The sequence below is a fragment of the Pelecanus crispus genome, chromosome 1, assembly GCF_030463565.1.
Source record: "Pelecanus crispus isolate bPelCri1 chromosome 1, bPelCri1.pri, whole genome shotgun sequence".
Lineage (NCBI taxonomy): Eukaryota > Metazoa > Chordata > Aves > Pelecaniformes > Pelecanidae > Pelecanus > Pelecanus crispus.
This window is the reverse complement of record NC_134643.1, coordinates 30,050,782-30,070,781: the sequence shown is the minus strand read 5'-3', so window position 1 is coordinate 30,070,781 and position 20,000 is coordinate 30,050,782. Positions and strand designations below refer to the sequence as shown.

The 20,000-nt window shown below is 36.8% G+C and overlaps 1 protein-coding gene across 12 annotated transcripts in view; it reads left to right on the top strand.

The window, feature by feature from the left end:
- Window positions 1–20,000, top strand: part of FOXP2 (forkhead box P2) — a 195,567-nt gene that overhangs the window by 128,943 nt on the left and 46,624 nt on the right. For 2 of the 12 annotated variants that reach the window (XM_075725224.1, XM_075725196.1), the window contains 5 exons: window positions 4,225–4,362; window positions 5,544–5,741; window positions 7,255–7,414; window positions 13,955–14,168; window positions 15,774–15,878. In XM_075725224.1, coding sequence (XP_075581339.1) covers window positions 4,225–4,362; window positions 5,544–5,741; window positions 7,255–7,414; window positions 13,955–14,168; window positions 15,774–15,878 — 815 coding nt within the window. Of the gene's footprint in view, window positions 1–4,224; window positions 4,363–5,342; window positions 5,394–5,543; window positions 5,742–5,983; window positions 5,993–7,248; window positions 7,415–13,954; window positions 14,169–15,773; window positions 15,879–20,000 lie in introns of all 12 variants that reach the window. The other 10 variants (XM_075725217.1, XM_075725187.1, XM_075725237.1 and 7 more) reach the window with 9 other exon arrangements.

The window sequence follows — 20,000 nt, the reverse complement described above, 5'->3', positions numbered from 1 at the left end:
CTCAGATCTGCCACTTAAAATACCCCGTGACCTTGGATTAATTACTTAAAGACTGTGACTTGTTTCCTCTATCTGTAACAAAAATAATTCCTACATACCTTGAACTGGCTCTGAATGTGACTAATATATGTGATTTCGTGATTCTCCTCAAAAGCACTGAAAACTAAGGTCAAGTTTTGCATGTAATTTTCGTTATCAATACCTGACTTTCAAAATGGAAGGAACTTGGAATAAAAATAATATGTCTCCTTCGGTTGTATTTGTTTTTAATCAAAGTCAGATTGGTCAACATTTCTTGAAAATACGTGTGCAGTTTTTCAAGGCTTCTAAACGACGTGAAAGCTTACTGAAGGTGCAGGCTACTTATGCTGCCTTCCATTTGTGCCATTAGGAATATGATTTTCATAGGTAACATAAAAAAAATACAAATTTGTATGATTCCAGTAGATGAGTGTTTACCTGGCAGGCTTCTTCACAGGTAGAGCTGAATTTTTCATGTATGACAGAAGAGTGGTGTTAAATACACAAGCTCAGCCTCCACCATTTCTCTATTAAACTGATCTGGGGAAGAAACGGATTTGTTAGTCTTAAAAGAATTTTTTTCTTCAGTTCTGCAGCCATGTTCATCTATCTAATTCCCACTATCAATGTTTTCATTCTGCGTCATAGCTCTTCTTTAATTAGTACATTCACATGTAGTAATAAAGCAGTTTACAGTTGGGTTTGCCTGAAATGCTATTTAGATGTGTTAAAAAATTGTTTGTTTATGTATCTATAGTTTTATTTAGCGGAACTTGTAAGCTAATCCAAAGAAATGGGGGACAGCCTGCATCAGAAACTTGAGAAACTCTTCAAAACATGAAGCCTCCATCAGGGTCCATCATGGAGTTGACAAATTTACATCTTCTTCAGAGGCTGTCTGTTCCATTGAGTTTTGTAGGGGTGCTGTAGCTGGTCATCTTCATGACAGAGTGAAAGTTCAATTTCTTTGAGGACATCTTGTAACAAATGAGACGCAGTCATAAATCATGTGTTTCACTTTGTCTCTTCAGGTTTTCACGAGAGGTCTGACCGAGAATTTATTAGGAGTTTGTGGCCCACTCAAACGAACCACATCATTCACTTGATCGTATCTTTTCACTGGGTCCCTCTACTGTCCTCTGCCCGAACTGACGTCAGATGCATTGAGAGATTTCTATACAAGAGAGTTGGAGTTTGCTTCTTTGCTACATTTTTGTAAATTCAGATCAGAAATCTTGAAAAACACAGACACTAAACCAAAGAAATACACCTAATGCACATAATTGGCCATAAAATAGCAGGTTTCTGATAGTCTTACGACCCAGATAGCACAGTAACACTATGCCAGTAAGAAATAAAGTGCAGTCTGGTGTATCACTGAAGGCTGTGAAATGTACCAATTTATATTACCTAATTACAATTAGAGAAATCTCTTTGCTTAATACGTTTTGCTAATTTAAAATCCAAGCGGTTTTCAAAATGCCTTGTCCTTTATCTATGGGAAGGAAGATACCTATCAGGTATGATACATACATATGGATCCTCACATAAAATTCTGTTAAAGGCAGTATTATCTACATAAATTTGATTTTTACTAATGATGTTGACTGCCAGCTTTTTTCATGCTTTTGTACATCATCCTGAAAATCAGGTGAATTAGGTTCCCTACTTCAGCTTATACAGTTGAAAGTGACTTGGAAAATACGGAAAAAACAAATTTGAAGAGAAAAGCTCTTACAGTGTACCACAGAGCAGGTGTGTCTCCAAATACAAGAGCAAGTACACAGCCAGGGAGAGTCAGAGCAGACACTACAAAAGCTAGCAGAAATGTGTCTGCTGAAGGGGAATCTGTATTTCAGAAATAGAGGATTCTTGCGGCAGCACGAGTCTTACTGCATGTCTTACTGGCTAGAGTGCTTCGCATGGAGCATGAATACATCAGTGCCACTTACAGAGTTAAGTTGATTTTCACTCTTTTTAGATCAGAATTTTTACTTGTGTGTTTGAAAATACACAAGCCAGGGAAGATAGAGGGGATATAACGGTAAGAGAAGTGGAGTAGCAAGCATGCAACATCTTCACCATTTGCTATATATTATAGTAGTAAGCATATAAGTGTTAGGAAAATTCTTGCAGGGTTTAAAGGTTAAAGGTAATGGTTTAATTGGGAGGGTGTCCATCTTCTTCTCTGCCGTCTCATTTCTGTGTGACATGTGGAAGTTGAATAGCATCACCAAGGCAAAATTGTCACAAGAAGGCAAGTTCAGATCTCACATGAACAGAGGAAATTCTTACGGACTTCAGACAGCCTCAAACACTGCCTCCAGTCAGTGAATTTTGCTCTTCGCTCATGCATCCCAAAGTTGTAAAAACTTGTTTGTCCTGCCCTTAGGACCAGGTACACTTAGAATAAAACATTATTGCATAGAGATGTGGTGTTTCCAATACTACAAAACTTCTTCGTGTGACAAAGTGTAACAACCAGCATTAATATCTGAAAGTTAGGTGTCCACTGAAAGTGAGTCTACACTCAAAGGAGGGAGACGGGCACATTCCAAGAGGGATTAATCCTGTGCTAAAATAGATGCCTAAAATAGATCAGATAAACTTTCCTCAGGATTTCCTTATTCTATTGACTACAGGTGTCCAGCGATAGCTGAGATTAAATTCCCCGACACATGTGTCTGATTCTGAGTGGAAGTCTGGTTTGTCTCTTCCGCTTGTATTTTAGAGTAAGACCTTCAGAATTTTTAGTCTTCAAATTAAGGTATTGTTTGCAAAAGACTCTCAGACTTTTCAGTAATAGTCGGTGCTTTTACTTTCAGACTCTTAATTAACCAGTGTTTTAAGATCTAAATTTACGCTGTGATGAATTGTGTGAAAAGTGCTATTCTGTGTAGTACTAGATGAAGTAATTTCTTCTAAAAGTAAACTTCAGCAGACTTGTATTTCTCTTTTCCTCTAAGTGTTACATTTATACAAAGTCTTTCGGGATAGATTGAAGTAATAGAAATATTAGAAAAGTTTTTCCTCCTAAGATTTGTTCATGATTTATTTTATTAATAATAATATTATTTTTGCTGATTTACAGAAGACTAGAATGTCCTACAGACATCTCACAAAGCAGTATTTATATGCCAGCTTGCTATTATATACAGAAAAAACATTTGAATTCTGCTAGACAAGCGAGTGGCTGCTTTTTCATGGGTGGAAAAGTTGGCTTGCTGACAGCTGTTTGACTGTGTCCTGGTTAGCTGGAGCAGGGGTTTCACACAGTGTGTCTGCTGCAGCGGCTCGGCACATACCTCAGGCTCTTCCACGGGACTTTTCTCTCTTACATACACAATCACACACCCTTGCTGTGTCTTTCCCACTCGCATATATATTCCTGAGAGCGGGTGCGTCGGTCGGTGTTTACACGTATGTCCAGACTTCATCTCAGTGTGTAATGAAGAGACGATAAAGCTGTGTCCAAAAGAGCACCTAGAGAAAAATGCATTCTTAAATTTTAGTGGACAAACTAATAATCTTAAGACAAGGTTTCCTGACTTTCAGTTTTCAGTTAGGACTGACTGAGAACACGTTTCTCTCCGCAGAGACTGGGTGGCTGAGGTGGCGGCCCTTGCTCAGTACTCTGATATTTCTGTAGCTTTCCCTGTATAAATCAGACTTCCTTAAAAGACTAGCCGAGCAAGAAAGGTTTTCTTACACTGAAGTGATGTATTACGCAAATATTTTTCTAGGCTAAGTGTCTTTATTGTGTAAAACATTTACTGCTTTAAGATACTTATTTTGCTGTCTGTTTTAATCATATCTTTTGAGACAGTCTCAATAGATTTTTCCATTCGTAACATTATGACACTTGATAAGATGATTGATTATGAAGTGTTGAGAGCCCTGCCATGTGATCATTTATTTTTAAATACACATTTGTACTAGCCAATGCTTAAATTTCTTGCAGGAATACATAAGAGATGCGAAACATAAAGCTTGAGTCTGATCGAATCTGATGCCTCTGGAAATAGAGTGCCACAGTACTGTGGTCTTAAAATTACAGATTCTGACTGAAACTGGAACTTCGCAGTGATAAATACTATGTAAAAAATTATGGTCCATCTTTGGTACAAAATAAAAAAGATGTACAGCTGTGGTGCAAGCGAACTAAAATGTGTCTGACGATGATATCTTTCTTTCCCTGTGCAGGTGCCTGTGTCAGTGGCCATGATGACTCCCCAGGTGATCACCCCTCAGCAAATGCAGCAGATTCTCCAGCAGCAAGTGTTGTCTCCGCAGCAGCTTCAAGCACTTCTCCAGCAGCAACAAGCAGTTATGTTGCAGCAGGTAATGTGGGTTACCTGCTTTGGACTGTTAGCACAGGGCATTCGCACGAGTGTCAGCCAGATTTTATGGGTCTTATTTTGTAATATTTCATCGCTCATTACACCAAAAAGAATGAAAATAAATGTGAAACTTCTCAGTCTTTAAATTTCTTGTTTTAATTGCAGAAGTGTGAAATTGCGATTTTGAAACATTAAATATTATATTAAAAACAGCAGCAGCAGCAGCAGTGGCAGATGCATTACAAACACCGAACAAATTGATATTTAAATTTTCAAGTGCTTAGGCACATTTTAATTGTAGACTTGCCAAAGGAAGTGCAAATAGAGTTGTAGATAATTGTTGCTTTAAAATTCATAACACTGTAGTGCTCCCTTTAGTCACATAAATGGTATGCGGTTATGAAATTTGAACTTAGCAGCTTGTTTCATCATGGGAAAATTTTTTTTTATTTTGTTTGTTTTTACATCCAAAAAATTTGTTCCAGTTAAGGCTAAAAAGAAGCTTGTTGCTGTTTCCTTAGCACAAAATCTGGCAGCTAAGTGAAAAATCCATGAACTTGTTATTCGTACAGTAAAGGTAGTCTTAGTGATCAGTACCTACCTCAGTGTAACGCAGAGTGTACTTTTGGTTGGGTGCTTAATTGTCGTACAGAAAACGATGTGTGTGTTTGTCATAGTCATAGTTCAATCTCTCTATGTTTAAACACTTTAATATCCAGTACTGTGATCATTACAGGCAATTCACCTTCAGTTGTGAATCGAGCATCCCGCTAAACAGATTGACAGATTAATTACTTTTTTCCCTAAGAAACAGACAGTTTAGTTTGGCCTTGGTGACTTGTAGGTTTCTTGCAAGTGGATGAGTACAGCTTCTGATTTGTTATATAGGACATGTAAGGAACTTAGGTATAGTTATTTGAGGAGTTAATTTGGCTCTTGCATTCCCTTTAGAATACAGATTTTCTATACCCTTCTGTTTAGGATATTTTGGAATCTGCATTGGAAAATTTCAGAACCGCCTTGGAAAAAAATGTATGTAGATCTGCCTCTTCAAATCACATTTTTTGTTATGAGGTGATTCTTAATGGCTACGCTACCATATGCCAATCTAGAAGAGTTTAGGAGATTTATAATACTTGAAACTTTTGCCTTTATTTATTAAAGTCAAAATGGTTTATTCAGCAACAACTACAAGAGTTTTACAAGAAACAGCAAGAGCAGTTACATCTTCAGCTTTTGCAGCAGCAGCAACAGCAGCAGCAACAGCAACAACAACAGCAGCAGCAACAGCAACAACAGCAGCAGCAGCAGCAGCAACAGCAGCAGCAGCAGCAGCAGCAACAGCAGCAGCAGCAGCATCCAGGAAAGCAAGCAAAAGAGGTAGGAGCTACGACCCTTGCTGATGCATACTAGTCTGAGCTGTCAGAAGCTTGGAAAAGACAAGACTAGTTTAGATTTTCTCCTGTAGCAAGGATGCAGCTATCAAAGATCTGTTCCTGTGTTTTTACTGGGCTTAATAGCAGTGCCGGTGTAATTCTCCTGCTCCCCTTTCTGAGACACGGGATTTGAGCAGTCTAGTGCTGCTGTCGTCTAATGTTCGCTAATGAATCCGAGTGTGCAAGGAACAAGCTGTGTGGTGGACACCGTACTGATTATCTTGTATTCACAGGCAATCTGTGCTGGGGAAGGAGCCTTACTTTTCTCAGTGGCACAGCTCAGAGAGCATGCAAATTTAGTCCATGGCTGAAAAAGAGCGATTGAGCACAGATTTCAAAGTCACAGGCCCCTGATTAATGAACTGCTACTGTAGGTTTGGAGTGGCGAGTAGAAAGTTACAGTTTGATGTGCTCATAAATCAACCTGACAAGCGGGTTTCTCAGGCCTAGCTTGCACTTGTCAGCAAACTGCATCAAATATAAACATAATACAAACAAAACATGTTGAAGTAGTTAAATTGATCAGCAGGTATCCTAGACGTTGTCTTCAAGCTGCCCATTATGCAAACGTCGAGGAAGCAGTTGTGACCTCCTGAGGCTTTGTTTCTGTTTGGATTTGTGAATAGAATTTCAGACAGCCATCAACTACGGAATAGAAATTGCTCCCGTATTTCTCCGGAGGCTCTGGGCAATCCACATGACTTGCTCCATTATGCAGTCTGTTTTCCAGTGAGCGCATCAGAAGTTTCTCTTTTCCCCAAACTAGAAAGGAAAGGTCTTCCACAGCAGCTTGTCTTTCTCTGAAGTGTGACTGCCTTCTTGTACCCTCCTGAGTCTTTGCAGACTCCAGTTTGTCTTGAAATGCCTCACAAAACTGGAACTTATACTTTTACTCCATAATAGGGCACTTGGTTGCCTTGAATGCAATGCTCCTTTTAATATATTCCAACAAGAAAAGAGAAAGAGCTAACAGGCCAGTGAAATGAAGGCTACATCCCAGTTTACTAATAGATCACTGGAGACCACGTTCATGGGCCACTGCGGACCAAACTTAGTCAATTGGAAAAACAAGAGTGCCTTCGAATCACGGGCTGCTGTAGAGTTGCGCTTTTAGCATAGATAAATTTGTTATCATCTGCCATGAGCTGGGCTTTTTTTTTTTTTTTTTCTTTTTGTTTGAAACAGCTGTTACAGACTTTCTCTTGACCCTTTTCTTTAGTGTGTCATTAAGTGTATCTTGCCATTTTCCCTAACACCTAATAGCTTGAATGAATATAACAGAAATTTCAAACACTTTCACTGCCTGAGTATTCTACAAATAGCATTATTATTTAATAACTGAGATTAAAGGGAAAGAAGTTGATTTTACGTTTTTGGCTTTCTAGCCTTCGCTGCACACTTTACTCTCTGCTGCATTTGCCTTTTTTTCTTTTTCCCCCTCTTCTTTGTAGCAGCAGCAGCAGCAGCAGTTGGCAGCCCAGCAGCTTGTCTTCCAGCAGCAGCTCCTCCAGATGCAACAACTTCAGCAGCAGCAACATCTGCTGAACCTTCAGCGTCAGGGACTCATTTCCATCCCACCTGGCCAGTCTGCTCTTCCTGTCCAGTCTCTGCCACAAGGTACTTGAGTAATATATGAATGGAGTAATTTCTAATTCACAACTTTTTTAACTGTTCCATTTGCATCTGAACTTCAGCAGTTTCCCGTTATGACACTTAAACATACTTTACTATTAGAACTTTATTACTCATATTACCAAATTTTCTTGAAGCTGATAAATTTTACAGCAGTTTTATGGAAGAAAACAGCTCTTGAGTGTTTTTTCTTAGATACAAGGTACATATTTATTAGCCTTATGCGCTGAAAACAATTTCTAACACAATTCAAACACCATTGCTTTTCTCTGAGGAGTTACTGAAATCTAATTTAGTGGAAATGTTATCATTTTATTTAATATAAGTAAACAGATAAAAAATATATCAGACAGTGATATTAAAGCCATTCCAAAACTCACTTCTTTTTTTTCTTCTAAGAAAAGAAAGTGTTTGGCATTGAAAAACACTTTGAATCTTCAATTTATGACATGTGAGTTTAGGGGCAAACCATAAGATTAATTTTCTTTGCTCCTCTGTATTAAATATGTTAAACATAGCAACAAGTTTTGAAGGTGGTGATTCCAATAGCAATGAATTATGACTGACAAATAACAGTTAAGACTTTTCAGAAAAGAAAATTCACTTTGTCACTTTGTTCAAGGTTCCTCAATGCTGAAAATGAGCTCAAAGTTTACTACTTGACACAAATACATTCATGGTTGAAAAAAAAATGGGGCACGCACTTTTGAAAAGTAAATTAACTTGGATATAAATGCTGCTTACATTTTAAGATAAGGCTGAAGACTTCCCATCTTAAGTGCTCTTGCCTGTAACCTGTGAGATATGTGTTTCTGTTTGTTGTACTGTAGAGAGGCGAGCTAAATGTCTGTCATAAAAATTACACAATACTCTGATCTCTGATGCTCCAGTCCTGCACTGAGCATTGTTTACACTGTGTTCATGACAGGTAACATTACTTTTAGTTGCTATTTACGCATGTATCTGGTTCCTCCACCAGGTAACTATTATGAAATTGAAGCTTCAGAAACTAGATGAGCAAAAGCAGAGTACATGGTATATAGACAACAGTGTAGACAAAAAAAAAAAAAAAAAAAAAGACAGAAAAAAGGCATGAGAAAGGCTTACCTACTAAAAACCTCAGTCCCTGGAAAGCAGAGATTACAAATAAATGTGTAAATTCCATACATTGTGTGGAAAAGCTATGACACCAAGCACATCTAAAGTTATAAAAATTACAACAACCAAAAAGAGTACTAAGTAAGCTATCACACTAAATATTACTGTTTGAGAATAGCAGTGGGCCAGCAAGCTGATTCATTAATTTGGACATGTGAGGCTGGTAATGCTGTGTTTCCTTTTGTACAAAGTCACATTGGACCAGAAGAAAAAGGCAACTGAAACACAACCTCCTTCTGAACAGCTTTACCTTCTGCAGCCTCCTCTTGTGCCATCTGTTGCAAGAGGAATTCCTCAGGTTTTCTGTCACATTAAGCAATCCCCATAGATTTCCCTCAGCACTCCTACCTAATTGCATTGATATTCATTAGTTTAATGCAACACTCATTCATCCACTTCTAGTAGAAAAACAGAGAAAATATAATACCTTCTTAAATACATTTTTAGGAGAACTAGTAAACAGTTCTTTTAAGAAATTTATTTTACTCAAAGAATTAAGTGTAACTGAAGTGATGACAAAAAAGATTGGTACTAAAGAAATAAGAAAATACAAAATTCTACAATTAAAATATATCTGGATTGTTCTTTTTAAAGTAAATTAATCTCTTGTTTGCTTCTGCCTTGATATTTTTAAATTATAATGAATTCCAGTCAAGTATTTAATTCTTCCATTTTTCTCTCCTAGTTCTAGTATCTACTGTGCATGTAGGGTTCCTTTAAATACACAAGTTCATTTATAGGACCTCGATTTTTCATAGCCCTGATGTGGATGTGCAAACTTAACAAACATAAGACAGCTTCCCCTGGAAAACATTTTCCCTTTGCATCTCCAGAAAGGCCACTACTCTGTGCCAGGTGAGGTGATGTTAGAGTGATGAGGGTGAGAAGGAAAGTCTTTCTAGCAATATGCTGAAACAAAGAGAGAACCAAATCCAGAGTTGTGACCACCTCGGAGTTCTTTCTGTGGGCTTCTCTTATAGCACACTGTGTCTTTCATAGGAAGGTACAGCACCCAGTCTGGTTCAGAACAGTGTAATGAAGATTAATAGGCTTCAGGTCTGTTTCATAAATCTTAAATTTACACATCAAAATACATCCAAAAATATCCAATATTTACAAATCCAAGTAGTATTTACTAGGTTTAACATAAATGTCCCTGTATTGGGACTTGCATAAAAGTAAGAGGATCAAACTTCCATTGTTTTTCTCATAAAATTTAGCAAATTTTATGACAGACATTTTCTGTGGCAGTATTAAATTAAACTTTCAGAATTTATTTAAGGTAATACACACGGGACATGGTAAAAGGATGTTTTTCTCCTTGCACAGTACTGCAAGGTGTATAAGATGGTTATACAGAAGTATTTACGTATGTGTAACAAAAATATTTTTATTTCATAGAATCATAGAATCGTTGACCTTTAAGATCATCCAGTCCAACCATTAACCTAACATTACCAAGTCCACACTAAACCAGTTAAGGGTAGACTAGACTAAACCATGTCCCAAAGTGCCCAAATTTGCATCCATTTAGATTGCTGAGTTACATGGATGGCAAAAACAATGAGAGGAACACAGAGAGATTCATGTTTATAAGTTACTGGTCATAAAGAGTCCTGTAAATCACAAATTACTAGTGACAAAGAGAGCATGGGGTTTGCATTTGTTAGTATGAAAAGACGTAAATTCCAAGTACAGCTGTGAGGTTTGCATACATAAACAGTATTTGCTCCAAGTATAGTTTCTACCTTTAAAGGACAGGAACGTTTACCATGTTTTCTTGATGGTCAGGTATAGCAAATAAGATACAAGAGGTGTTTCAGCATTTATTTTGTGACAAGTTCTTCACTATGCCATATCCAAAGGCAGCGGCACTCTGTGAGTTATTTCCGTGTAATGCTGCATTGGTGCTAGCTAAATGCAAAGGACTGTAAATGACAACAACAGAACCAAGAAATCCCAACCCCCTAAGTTTTGATCAGGCCATGTAGGAAAATGAAAAACAGATGCATAGCTGGGTTTTGTAAGTGGTAGTTTTATTAAGTATTTATTCAAACAAAAAAATAGAGTAGATAGTGGTGAAGAGAATTATAAAACTAACCTCAAAATCCCAAAATTCTTGGTGTTAGTAAACTGCATAGCAAATCGGTATTTGATCTTTTCATTATAGTCCCTAATTTTTATGCCACTCTGGATCCTCTTCCTGATCCTTTCTCCTTTAATGTAATGTGGAGAGGGTATTTTGGGGGTTATCACAACCTATGAAACTTTAAAACTTACCCTACTTTTACATCCAGACTAAAATATCTGTCAGCCATTTTACAGGTCTCTTGTAAAATGGGAGTTGGACTTTCTCAGACACAGAAACCACAAAATTGCTATAATTTACTATTAATTACAAATCAGCTTATTAACTTCATACTTTTTAAGTGCCTGCCCTTAATCCTTTTATCCTAAAAGGCAGTCTTTCAGAGTGCTCTGAAGAAGTGATAAAATTAACCAGCCTGAGCCCAGAGAGAAATTTCTTTCTGATTTAAAAACAAATCTAGGTGAGCTAGGCAGCCTGGAGACACAGCTTCATCCTTAGCTTCACAGAGAGGAGGGGGCTGCCCAGCAGTTGCCCGGAGGGGCAGGAGATCCCTGCCATGGGAAGGGCCATTGCTCCAGCCATCCCCAGCCCTCAGTCATTCACCCAGCTTCTGGGCAGCTATTCCTCAGCTCCCCCAGGGCTCAAAGTTGGATGATCTCTGATGAAAATTTTCTCACTGCAAGACACAATGATGTCTTTCCCCTCTGATTATTCAAACAGATGGGTTTAGTCTTGGTATTTATTTTTTTCAATACAAAATCAGTTTATTTTGTTCAACAGCAGGAGGAAGGGAAGACTTTGAAGTAAATAATGTACTGTGAATATCATGCCACCTAAATGAATACATTACTTTTCATTTTGATTTGTGATTACATTTGCGGGTAACTGTTATTTACCACGCTAAAGTGGGTTATTTGCAGTGTTGCTGGAACATGCCTCATGAACATGGCAGTAATTACTTACCTTCATTAAACAATTACAACTAGTATTACCATCACTCCTGTTACCCATCTCTCTAATGCAGTAAATTAGAGCCTGGCTTCTCTGCTTGCTTCCTTAAAACCTAGCTTTTCGCTGTACAAATATGATATAAACTCCAGTTTTAGGACTTACATTCCAATCTACTCTTTTTCACTTTTTGTCATTAACTGAGCTTGCCAGTGGGTGTTGGTTTCTAAGGCAGAGAAGCAGGACACAAAACAGTAGTCTAAAAATGAGCTCCTTTCATAATTTAAAAAAAATTGAATACCTTCTAACCAATTTGTTTCCACACTACCTCCAGAAATTATTATTTCTCTCAACCACAACTAGTCTATTTTCTGATAGTTTTGTATACTTCATGGTGAGACAGCTATTAAGAAGTATTAAAGAATTTACTGTGTTTTCTCCTAATTTTTTGTTGAATCCATTTTAGTAGTCTGAGTTCCTATGTCATCAAAGTAAAACATTATCTAATAAACAGATTTGCCGAACAGTGAAAAACAATCTTTACATCTTTCTAATATATCTTGTTTACCAAACAAAACTAGCCTCAATGAAAAGTTTGAATGAATAGGTAGATTTTAATCCTTTTCTGAAGGACAATAAATTTGAGCTCTTTCATAAAAGAGCAAAATTTTAATTGCGACAACATCAGCGTTTTGAATGTTTTGCATTCCAGCAGATCTAGATACTGTGAGCATGTCTTACCTAATTTCACGTGTTGAGACAAGATACAGAAGACAGAATTAGCTTTTAAGATACCTCTGGCCCAAACCATGTCAGGCTGAAAAACCTGGTCATGAAACCAGATCTTTCACAAGAAGCTCTCTGGGCTTCTCATTCTTTTTCTACATTTAATTTAGTGTTCTTCAAATGAGAGATGTCAAACTTAGAAAGACCGGCAGTGAAAGAAGGTGGATATATTTCTTATGAACTCTTCATCTTTCAAAATCTGAATTTCCTACCTTAGCTGCATGTTTGGTGGCAAGATAAGAGAACACTCACAGCTCTTCTCTTGCCTGTGTTTTGGGAGTCTTCCAGTCTGCTTCAGGCAGAAGCATATTGTAATGGAAGTTTCCATGACTTCGTGCAAAGTGCTCAACTTGAGCCAGACACCCCTGACACAGATATATGAATACATTCTACGAGACATTGCTATTTGTGGCCGAGGATGAATCCTGGAAACTAGAAGTTTCCAGGCTACAAGTGGAGTAGAGAGCAGATTTAAGCTCTATCTGCAAAGATCTGGTGGCTAGACTCCAGAATAGTACTGCGCGTATAGCAGAGAAGTTTGAGAAGCTCTTCAGATTTTGTATGGCTGCCCATCACCCCGGGAGACTGGTGAGACAGAGTCTCCTTTCTCCTAGCCAAACCTTCCGATTTGTTTTCCACAGTAGGGCTGGACAACAAAAATAGTGGAGGAATTTGATGGTCTACACTACATGTAATTTCATCTGTGTAGAGGGAGTTGTAAATGGGCTAGTTTTGTTGGCTTTCTAGTTGTCTGGTGCCACTGAACGGTACCGAAGAGCTTAAGCAGTCACCAGTATCTAGCTCTGCGCTGCAGTGGTTTTGTTCTTCCAGATAGTCACTTCAGTTTTGCCTCTTAAGACACATTTTTAAACAGAACAGTTTTTATAAATATTAAACAGAACTAATGAATATGTGGGTGTCGTTAATGAAAGTCAGATGCATTCTGCTCAACTGTTAAACCTGTTATGATCTCATTGGTTTCATTTTTGTCTTCTGAGTTTTCTCCCTGCGGTCATCTTCCCCCACTCCCTGCTTCTGTTAAGTGTTTAAAGAGAATATCACTGTTTGTATCCTTAGTGTAATACGTTTTTCTATTTTCCGTTATGTGTTTGATTAAGAGGAATTATAAAACCTGAGTTAACTGTGGATGCATTGAGTTACGTTTCCATGTCAAGAAATTGTTTAAGCAGACAACAAAAATCTTGTCTGGAAGTGTATTTAGGGTTGTTTTTTGTTTTCTTTCCAAGAAGTAGTTGCGAGTTCTTTGTAGCTTTCACTCTTTGATCCTTGAGCAATGTTTTCCGAAGGAGTATAATATTATTAAAATTGGTGAACTCTAATTGACTGCTTATGACATAAGAGAAGACAGTTAGATTACCTGGATCCTGACAGAAGAAAAATGAATTTCTGTTTTACTACACATTGATTGTGCTGGGAAGACAGTATCAGCTTTATTGTTAGCATTAATCCATTAATAACACCGAGCTCATTATATGAAACTCTTTTATTTTGTTATATTAGTGGGGCTCTCTTTCATTTTATAGCTGGCTTAAGTCCTGCTGAGATTCAGCAGTTATGGAAAGAAGTGACTGGAGTTCACAGTATGGAAGACAATGGCATTAAACATGGAGGGCTAGACCTCACTACTAACAATTCCTCCTCTACTACCTCCTCCACCACTTCCAAAGCATCACCACCAATAACTCATCATTCCATAGTGAATGGACAGTCTTCAGTTCTAAATGCAAGGCGAGACAGGTAATTCTGACGAGATTTCAACTGTGCTTATCATTTGATGTAAATCTGTTGTTTAACATCATAAATCACATTATTTCCAATCACAGAATAACAATACAGGTTATTTAAGAGATCGTGGAGACCTGATTTTTCAGGATTGTTTGTCAATAGGGCATCATTTTCGATAATGATGTCTTATTTTGCAGACGCAACAACAATTACCTGCCTGTGGTTTTATAACACATGAACTTAGGGTAGTTTTGGTAAAAATTAGAAATCCCAGAATAGAGTGTGCTGGTTTAGAGGTGTAAATGCAGAATTGTGGGCACTTTTGTAGGCACATAGTTTAATTCATATTTGAGTTAACACATCTGGCAGTCAGGCCCTCAGTCACACTGCTGGTTTCATAGAAAATGTACATGTATCTTAGTTGTCAAGGCTGTAATTCAGTGCAAAGATTCCTTGTAAAGAGTGCTTTAAAAATTAGTACATTAAAGCAGCTCTCATATTGTTTGTCTCTTGTGAAGAAAGCCACTGAATTTTCCTTCCACGTTTCATACAAATTTCCAGTGGCATTAGTGTAATACAGTGGAATTCAACCATATGGATAAAGTTAAAATCATTTTTCAGACACATTGACAGATTTTCTTCACTGTTCCTTATTTTCAAGTAATGGATTAAATGCATACAAGAGTACATAGTATCTGTAGCACTTATTAGTAAATGTATTAATATAGTCAGATGTAGATGATCTCAATATAAAATGAAATGTAATTTGTATCTACATTACCTAAATTGTAAATAATAGTATTTTCAAATAAAAATTCCATTAAATTATTTTAATATTTATAATAGGAGACTTAAATGTCTCTCGTCCTCATGTGACTGTGAGAACATTTTTCTGTCGTTATTTTGTATTATTTAAAAACTGGTACTTCTCTGACTAGGTTTATAGCAGTACTTTTAAGTTAGTATTACTTCTGTGATTATATCTCAGAGAATGGTTCTTTGCTTCAGGATGTGTAGCTGATGGCAACCTCCACAGGGCAATCCCCTGAATTTCTTTGATAACTGTACATGGATGAAACTATTGTGGAGGTTCCAAAAAAAGACATGGAACACAGCTGGGGTTTTTTATGAAGCCAAGTAGCTAATGGAAGCAACACTTCTGAACAAAAATATTTATTAATGGAAGCAACTTTATTTTTATACACATGTAAGCAGAAAATCCAAATATTTTGTAGTAACATTCACAATATTCATAAATTCTGACTGTCCATCTTCAATATTTCTTCTCAGAATTGATCACTTCTGAGTATATTTTTTATTTATAGGTAAATGTTACACCAAGGTCATATGGCAGAATTAGCATATGGTATTATACAGTCATCTTATTTTTTCATCCTTTATTAACAGTCATCTTTGGCTCTATTTCTTCTCTAATTGGAACATCATCTAGCCTTGGCAGTTGAACTATTCAATAGAACGATTAAATTTTTCTGACTGCTCTGAGCTAAATTGACCTGTTTTGACCTGTTTGTCACTGATCGTAACCTGACAGGCGCTAGCAGCCTCCAACGATTATGGCTTTTGAGATGAATCTGATGCCTTATTCTTTTGCTACAGCTCGTCACATGAGGAGACTGGGGCCTCCCATACTCTCTATGGTCATGGAGTTTGCAAATGGCCTGGCTGTGAAAGCGTTTGTGAAGATTTTGGACAATTTTTAAAGTAGGTGGATTTTTATTCGTTGGTACAGGGCTGTTTAAGGCGAAGGAAAGAGAAAGATGGCAAAACAAAGTTTTACTGTAAATCACGTCAGAGATTTTTTTTGTGTATTCCAAGCAACTGGATAATCGAGGCTATCTGCAGAGGGTCAAATTGTTATCCTTTCTTTCATGTCGAACACTTTTGCAGGCCTTTCAATAGCACAGTGTTTAATCCTCTTATTATCCTTTACTGAAATGGAGCCTCAGAAAATTTGAAGAGATGCTTTAGATTGTATATTGGATAGTAGGGGTATGAAAAAGCACGTTTTAAATTCTGACAGTTTGCGTATAGTGGGAATTAATGTGTACAGTATAAATAAAAAAGCACAAAAGACTAAGCGTGACCATTTAGCTCTCACTTGCTAATTTATTTTTGCTTTTACTCTCGTATGTGCACAAGATGCACAGAAAAAAAGCACTGCGAACAGGTGGGTTTGCACCTTTCAGAACTCAACAGTGGTGTCAAAAGTTTTCACTTTCAGTATTTGGTTTTGCCAGCCATTGTCTAAATCAGAGCATTTAGAAACTAAGTGGCACAGCTTTTGATTTTCACCTGCAGCTTCAAACTACAATGCATTTCTGCATTTTTTTCCTTTTTTTTTTTTAAGTAGGTACTAGTATTTCTGTCTTCATTTGAATTTTCAACAAAAGCACTGATTTTCTACCTATGTACATTATGGACTGGTCTTTGTTAGAAGAGCCGTACTCATTTTGGCATGCAATAGATCTTAATGGAAAGCTACAGATAGGCTTATATAGATGAGTAACTTCAGGGGCTGAGACTCTTATGTTGTCATGGTGCAGCTAACAGGGTGAATGAACTGTTTCATGCTTCATCAACAATTAAGTTAATTAGCTCATTTGAAATTGCACTGCTTTGTTGCCAGGATGTTGGCAGAAACATCAAAAAGATGTGTTTACAAATGGTAGACTACAGGGTATATAACAGAAGCACCTTAACAGCAGACCATAAGTACTCAGTATCGCAGTAACTTTTATAATAGAATTATAGCAATACTTTTCATAAAGTATTTGCAATGCTTTCTCCATCTTCCATGCTGTCTTTCAGTTTTAAATGAAGTAACTTACACTGACTTGCAAATCTTAGGTAGGGATCACTCGTGATAAATTTTTGTTTGTGAGTGCATTAAGCGGAATGTCAAAATAATGGCTTATTATTGGAGAAAACTGTATAGGATTTAAAAGAACCTGATTTAGATAAGTTTGTATTAAAAGGAAAATGAAATCTCCCAAATTCAACGTAGTGGTCTAAGTATTATTAATACTAAAATTTAAATTCATTTAGCTCAAGCATTCTCCTTTTCAAGAAAAACTACATTTTCTAAATGCGTCCATCCTTCTAGGCTATAGTGATGCTAATTCTGTGGGCAGACTTTGCACATCCATTATGTCAGGTCTCTTGTTATAATCCACGATCACTAAAACCATTTTGATTAAGGCGGTGTAGTGCTAGGTTTACAGATGCTCTTGCTTTCCTGAGCCAAATAACCCTGGAAAATGTGAAAGCGACATGTAACATCTTGATAATTCTGGTGCAGAGTCAATCAGGGTTTACAGCAGTGTCATGGCTTTTGTCCTTATGCACCAGCAAAAAATGTTTGAGAATATTTTATTATTTCTTCTTTTCATTCAATTCTGTCTTCTATGTCCTTAAAACAAATAAGAAGTCATGATGCTGAATAGGTGAGGTTGTTTATGAAATAGAAATATTCCTTCATTTTACACTAGCATTAAGATGGAAATCAATACATAACCTTGCATTAGATTCTTTAGTACCTTTTCATGTTCACACTAATGCAAAATCCCCATTACAATTAAAAAACATTTTCTTTCAATTAAATATCAACTTTTAGTCCAAAGAGTGACCATTTTTCCAACCCATTAAGTTTATAGGGGATGACAGGACTAATGGCTGTAGTTTTCAAGGCTTTGCTCTTAGTCTAATCTTTGTTACGATGTTTTAGGTTCTCTGACTTGAAACAATATGATACCTGTGTTAAGAGAGTTAATGCAAGTATATTGTACCAAAATGAAATATTAATAAGGTACACTACCCCAGTCTAGTAGTGTGTATTTCTGTAATATGCTTATGACAACTTTGAAGAGTGCCTGGTTTATGAAGTGAACTCCAACTTCTTGTGCTCAGAAAATGGTTTACCTAGCAGCTTGATTTAAAAAAAAAATACTGTGCAGAGCATCTGAGAAGGAGGATTAAGACAGAAAATGCTGGCTTTGCTTCACTTTCCTAATAATGGAAAGGATTTAGGGTGAAGTCACAAATAACTTGCAATAAATGATTTAAAGCCACAAAAGCTATTTTCACCTTCATTTTTGTTTATCCAGTATGATTTTTTTTTATTTTTAAGATAATTGGAGGACACTCGGATTATCTAGAATTCTTTTGAGTTATTCTGAATAGCTAAAGAAGTTACACTTTGTGTGCTGTGGACTAGATTTGTGTTTGGAAACATGTGCATTGGTTTCAAGAAGGTATAGCCGATCTTATCCGTAATATATTTCTGGACATATAGAAAAACCTAATCCCATATCTTTCCTTTGATATTCTTCAACTCTAGACACAAACGCACATTTTATATTTTACAGAGCAATTTTCGATCTTGACAAAATGGTGTTAGATTACAGTTGCTCATGCACGCAAGATCAGTTTTGACTGTTCAGTAAAAACAACAGCTTTTGGCTTAAGAAAAACTTCAAAATGTAAAGACAGATCAGAAAAAGTCGTGACATAACTAGAAAGAAGATGACAAGATTTAAACAAAAATTTAAAAAACTTAAACAAAATGCCAGGCACTGAAACAATTAGAAGAGTGCCAAAAATGCTTATGAAAATTCAGAATTTTGCTGTGAAACATGTGTTGACAGAAGCTAACCATTTTGCTGGTCTCTAAGTGAGGAACCCAGTGGATCCCTAAAAGCATTTAATAGTAGTTCTTTGTGATGGTTTTTTAAATGTCAGAGTGCAATAACATATGACAAAACTTCAGTGTATTTTGTCTGCAAAATTAATTATCATTCCATTGGTCCTAAGTCAGTTTGAGTAGGAAGGATTTGACTTCTAGAGCTTAAACCGAAAGGTTTACAATAAAACATTCCAGCCAGCAGACAAGTGTTCTTTAACCTGCGTGCAGCAGACGCCAGCAAACATAACACAAGCTACAGTACAAAGAGGGGTAATGTTTTCATCTGTAGAGACAAGGAAAAAAAAAATCACGCTAGAGAAGATGGGCCAGCTTTCCAACAGATTGTGTTTATTTCTGGGGCAAGAGAGCACGTTTAGAAGTCTAGAAAGAATAGTGACTAAGCATCATTCTAAGGATGACAAAAACAAAACCATAAAAAGAAATAACTTAATGAAATGTAATTAGTGCCATATAAAACTTGCTCTGTTTTTTTTTAACTCTTTCAGCTGCAAAGTGCTACACAGAATTATCTTCTTTCTTACTTAGTGTGCATTGTCCATTTTTTTTTGGTCTTTGAGTAGGTGGTGTGGCTGTTAAAATGATGACCTCAAGAATCTTCTCTGAACTTGTCAGAATGTTGTTTCTTCTGGTGACAGTGCCACCATCTCTCAAAACTAAGGCATCTGACATAATCAGCTAAATGAATAGTGACAGCTAACATTTTGTATTTAAACTCCTGTCAGTGTTTAAACATAAAAAGCTTGATGCAAAATAAATCAAACACCACTGATATGCAAGTGAAACATTTTGTTAAAACAATCTCTGACACACTTGGATTTCAAGCTGATCTCACTTTAGCTTTTGAAATGTTGCAACTGAAAACGAATTTGAAATTCTCATAGTTAAAATGGAATTGATAAATTGCAACATGCACTGGAAGTTAACAAGCAAATTGACACCCAGAAAAACTAGACGAAAGAAAAAAATACACATTAGACAAATTGAAAGGATCCTTTATTGTGCTTTTTGTCATTGTGAAATGTTTGCTTAACTGTTTTTAGAAAGACGACTGCGTATTTACACTCTTCCATCTGTAAGTCACACAGCTAGCACACGGACTCAAGCAGTTTTTAAGAACGTCA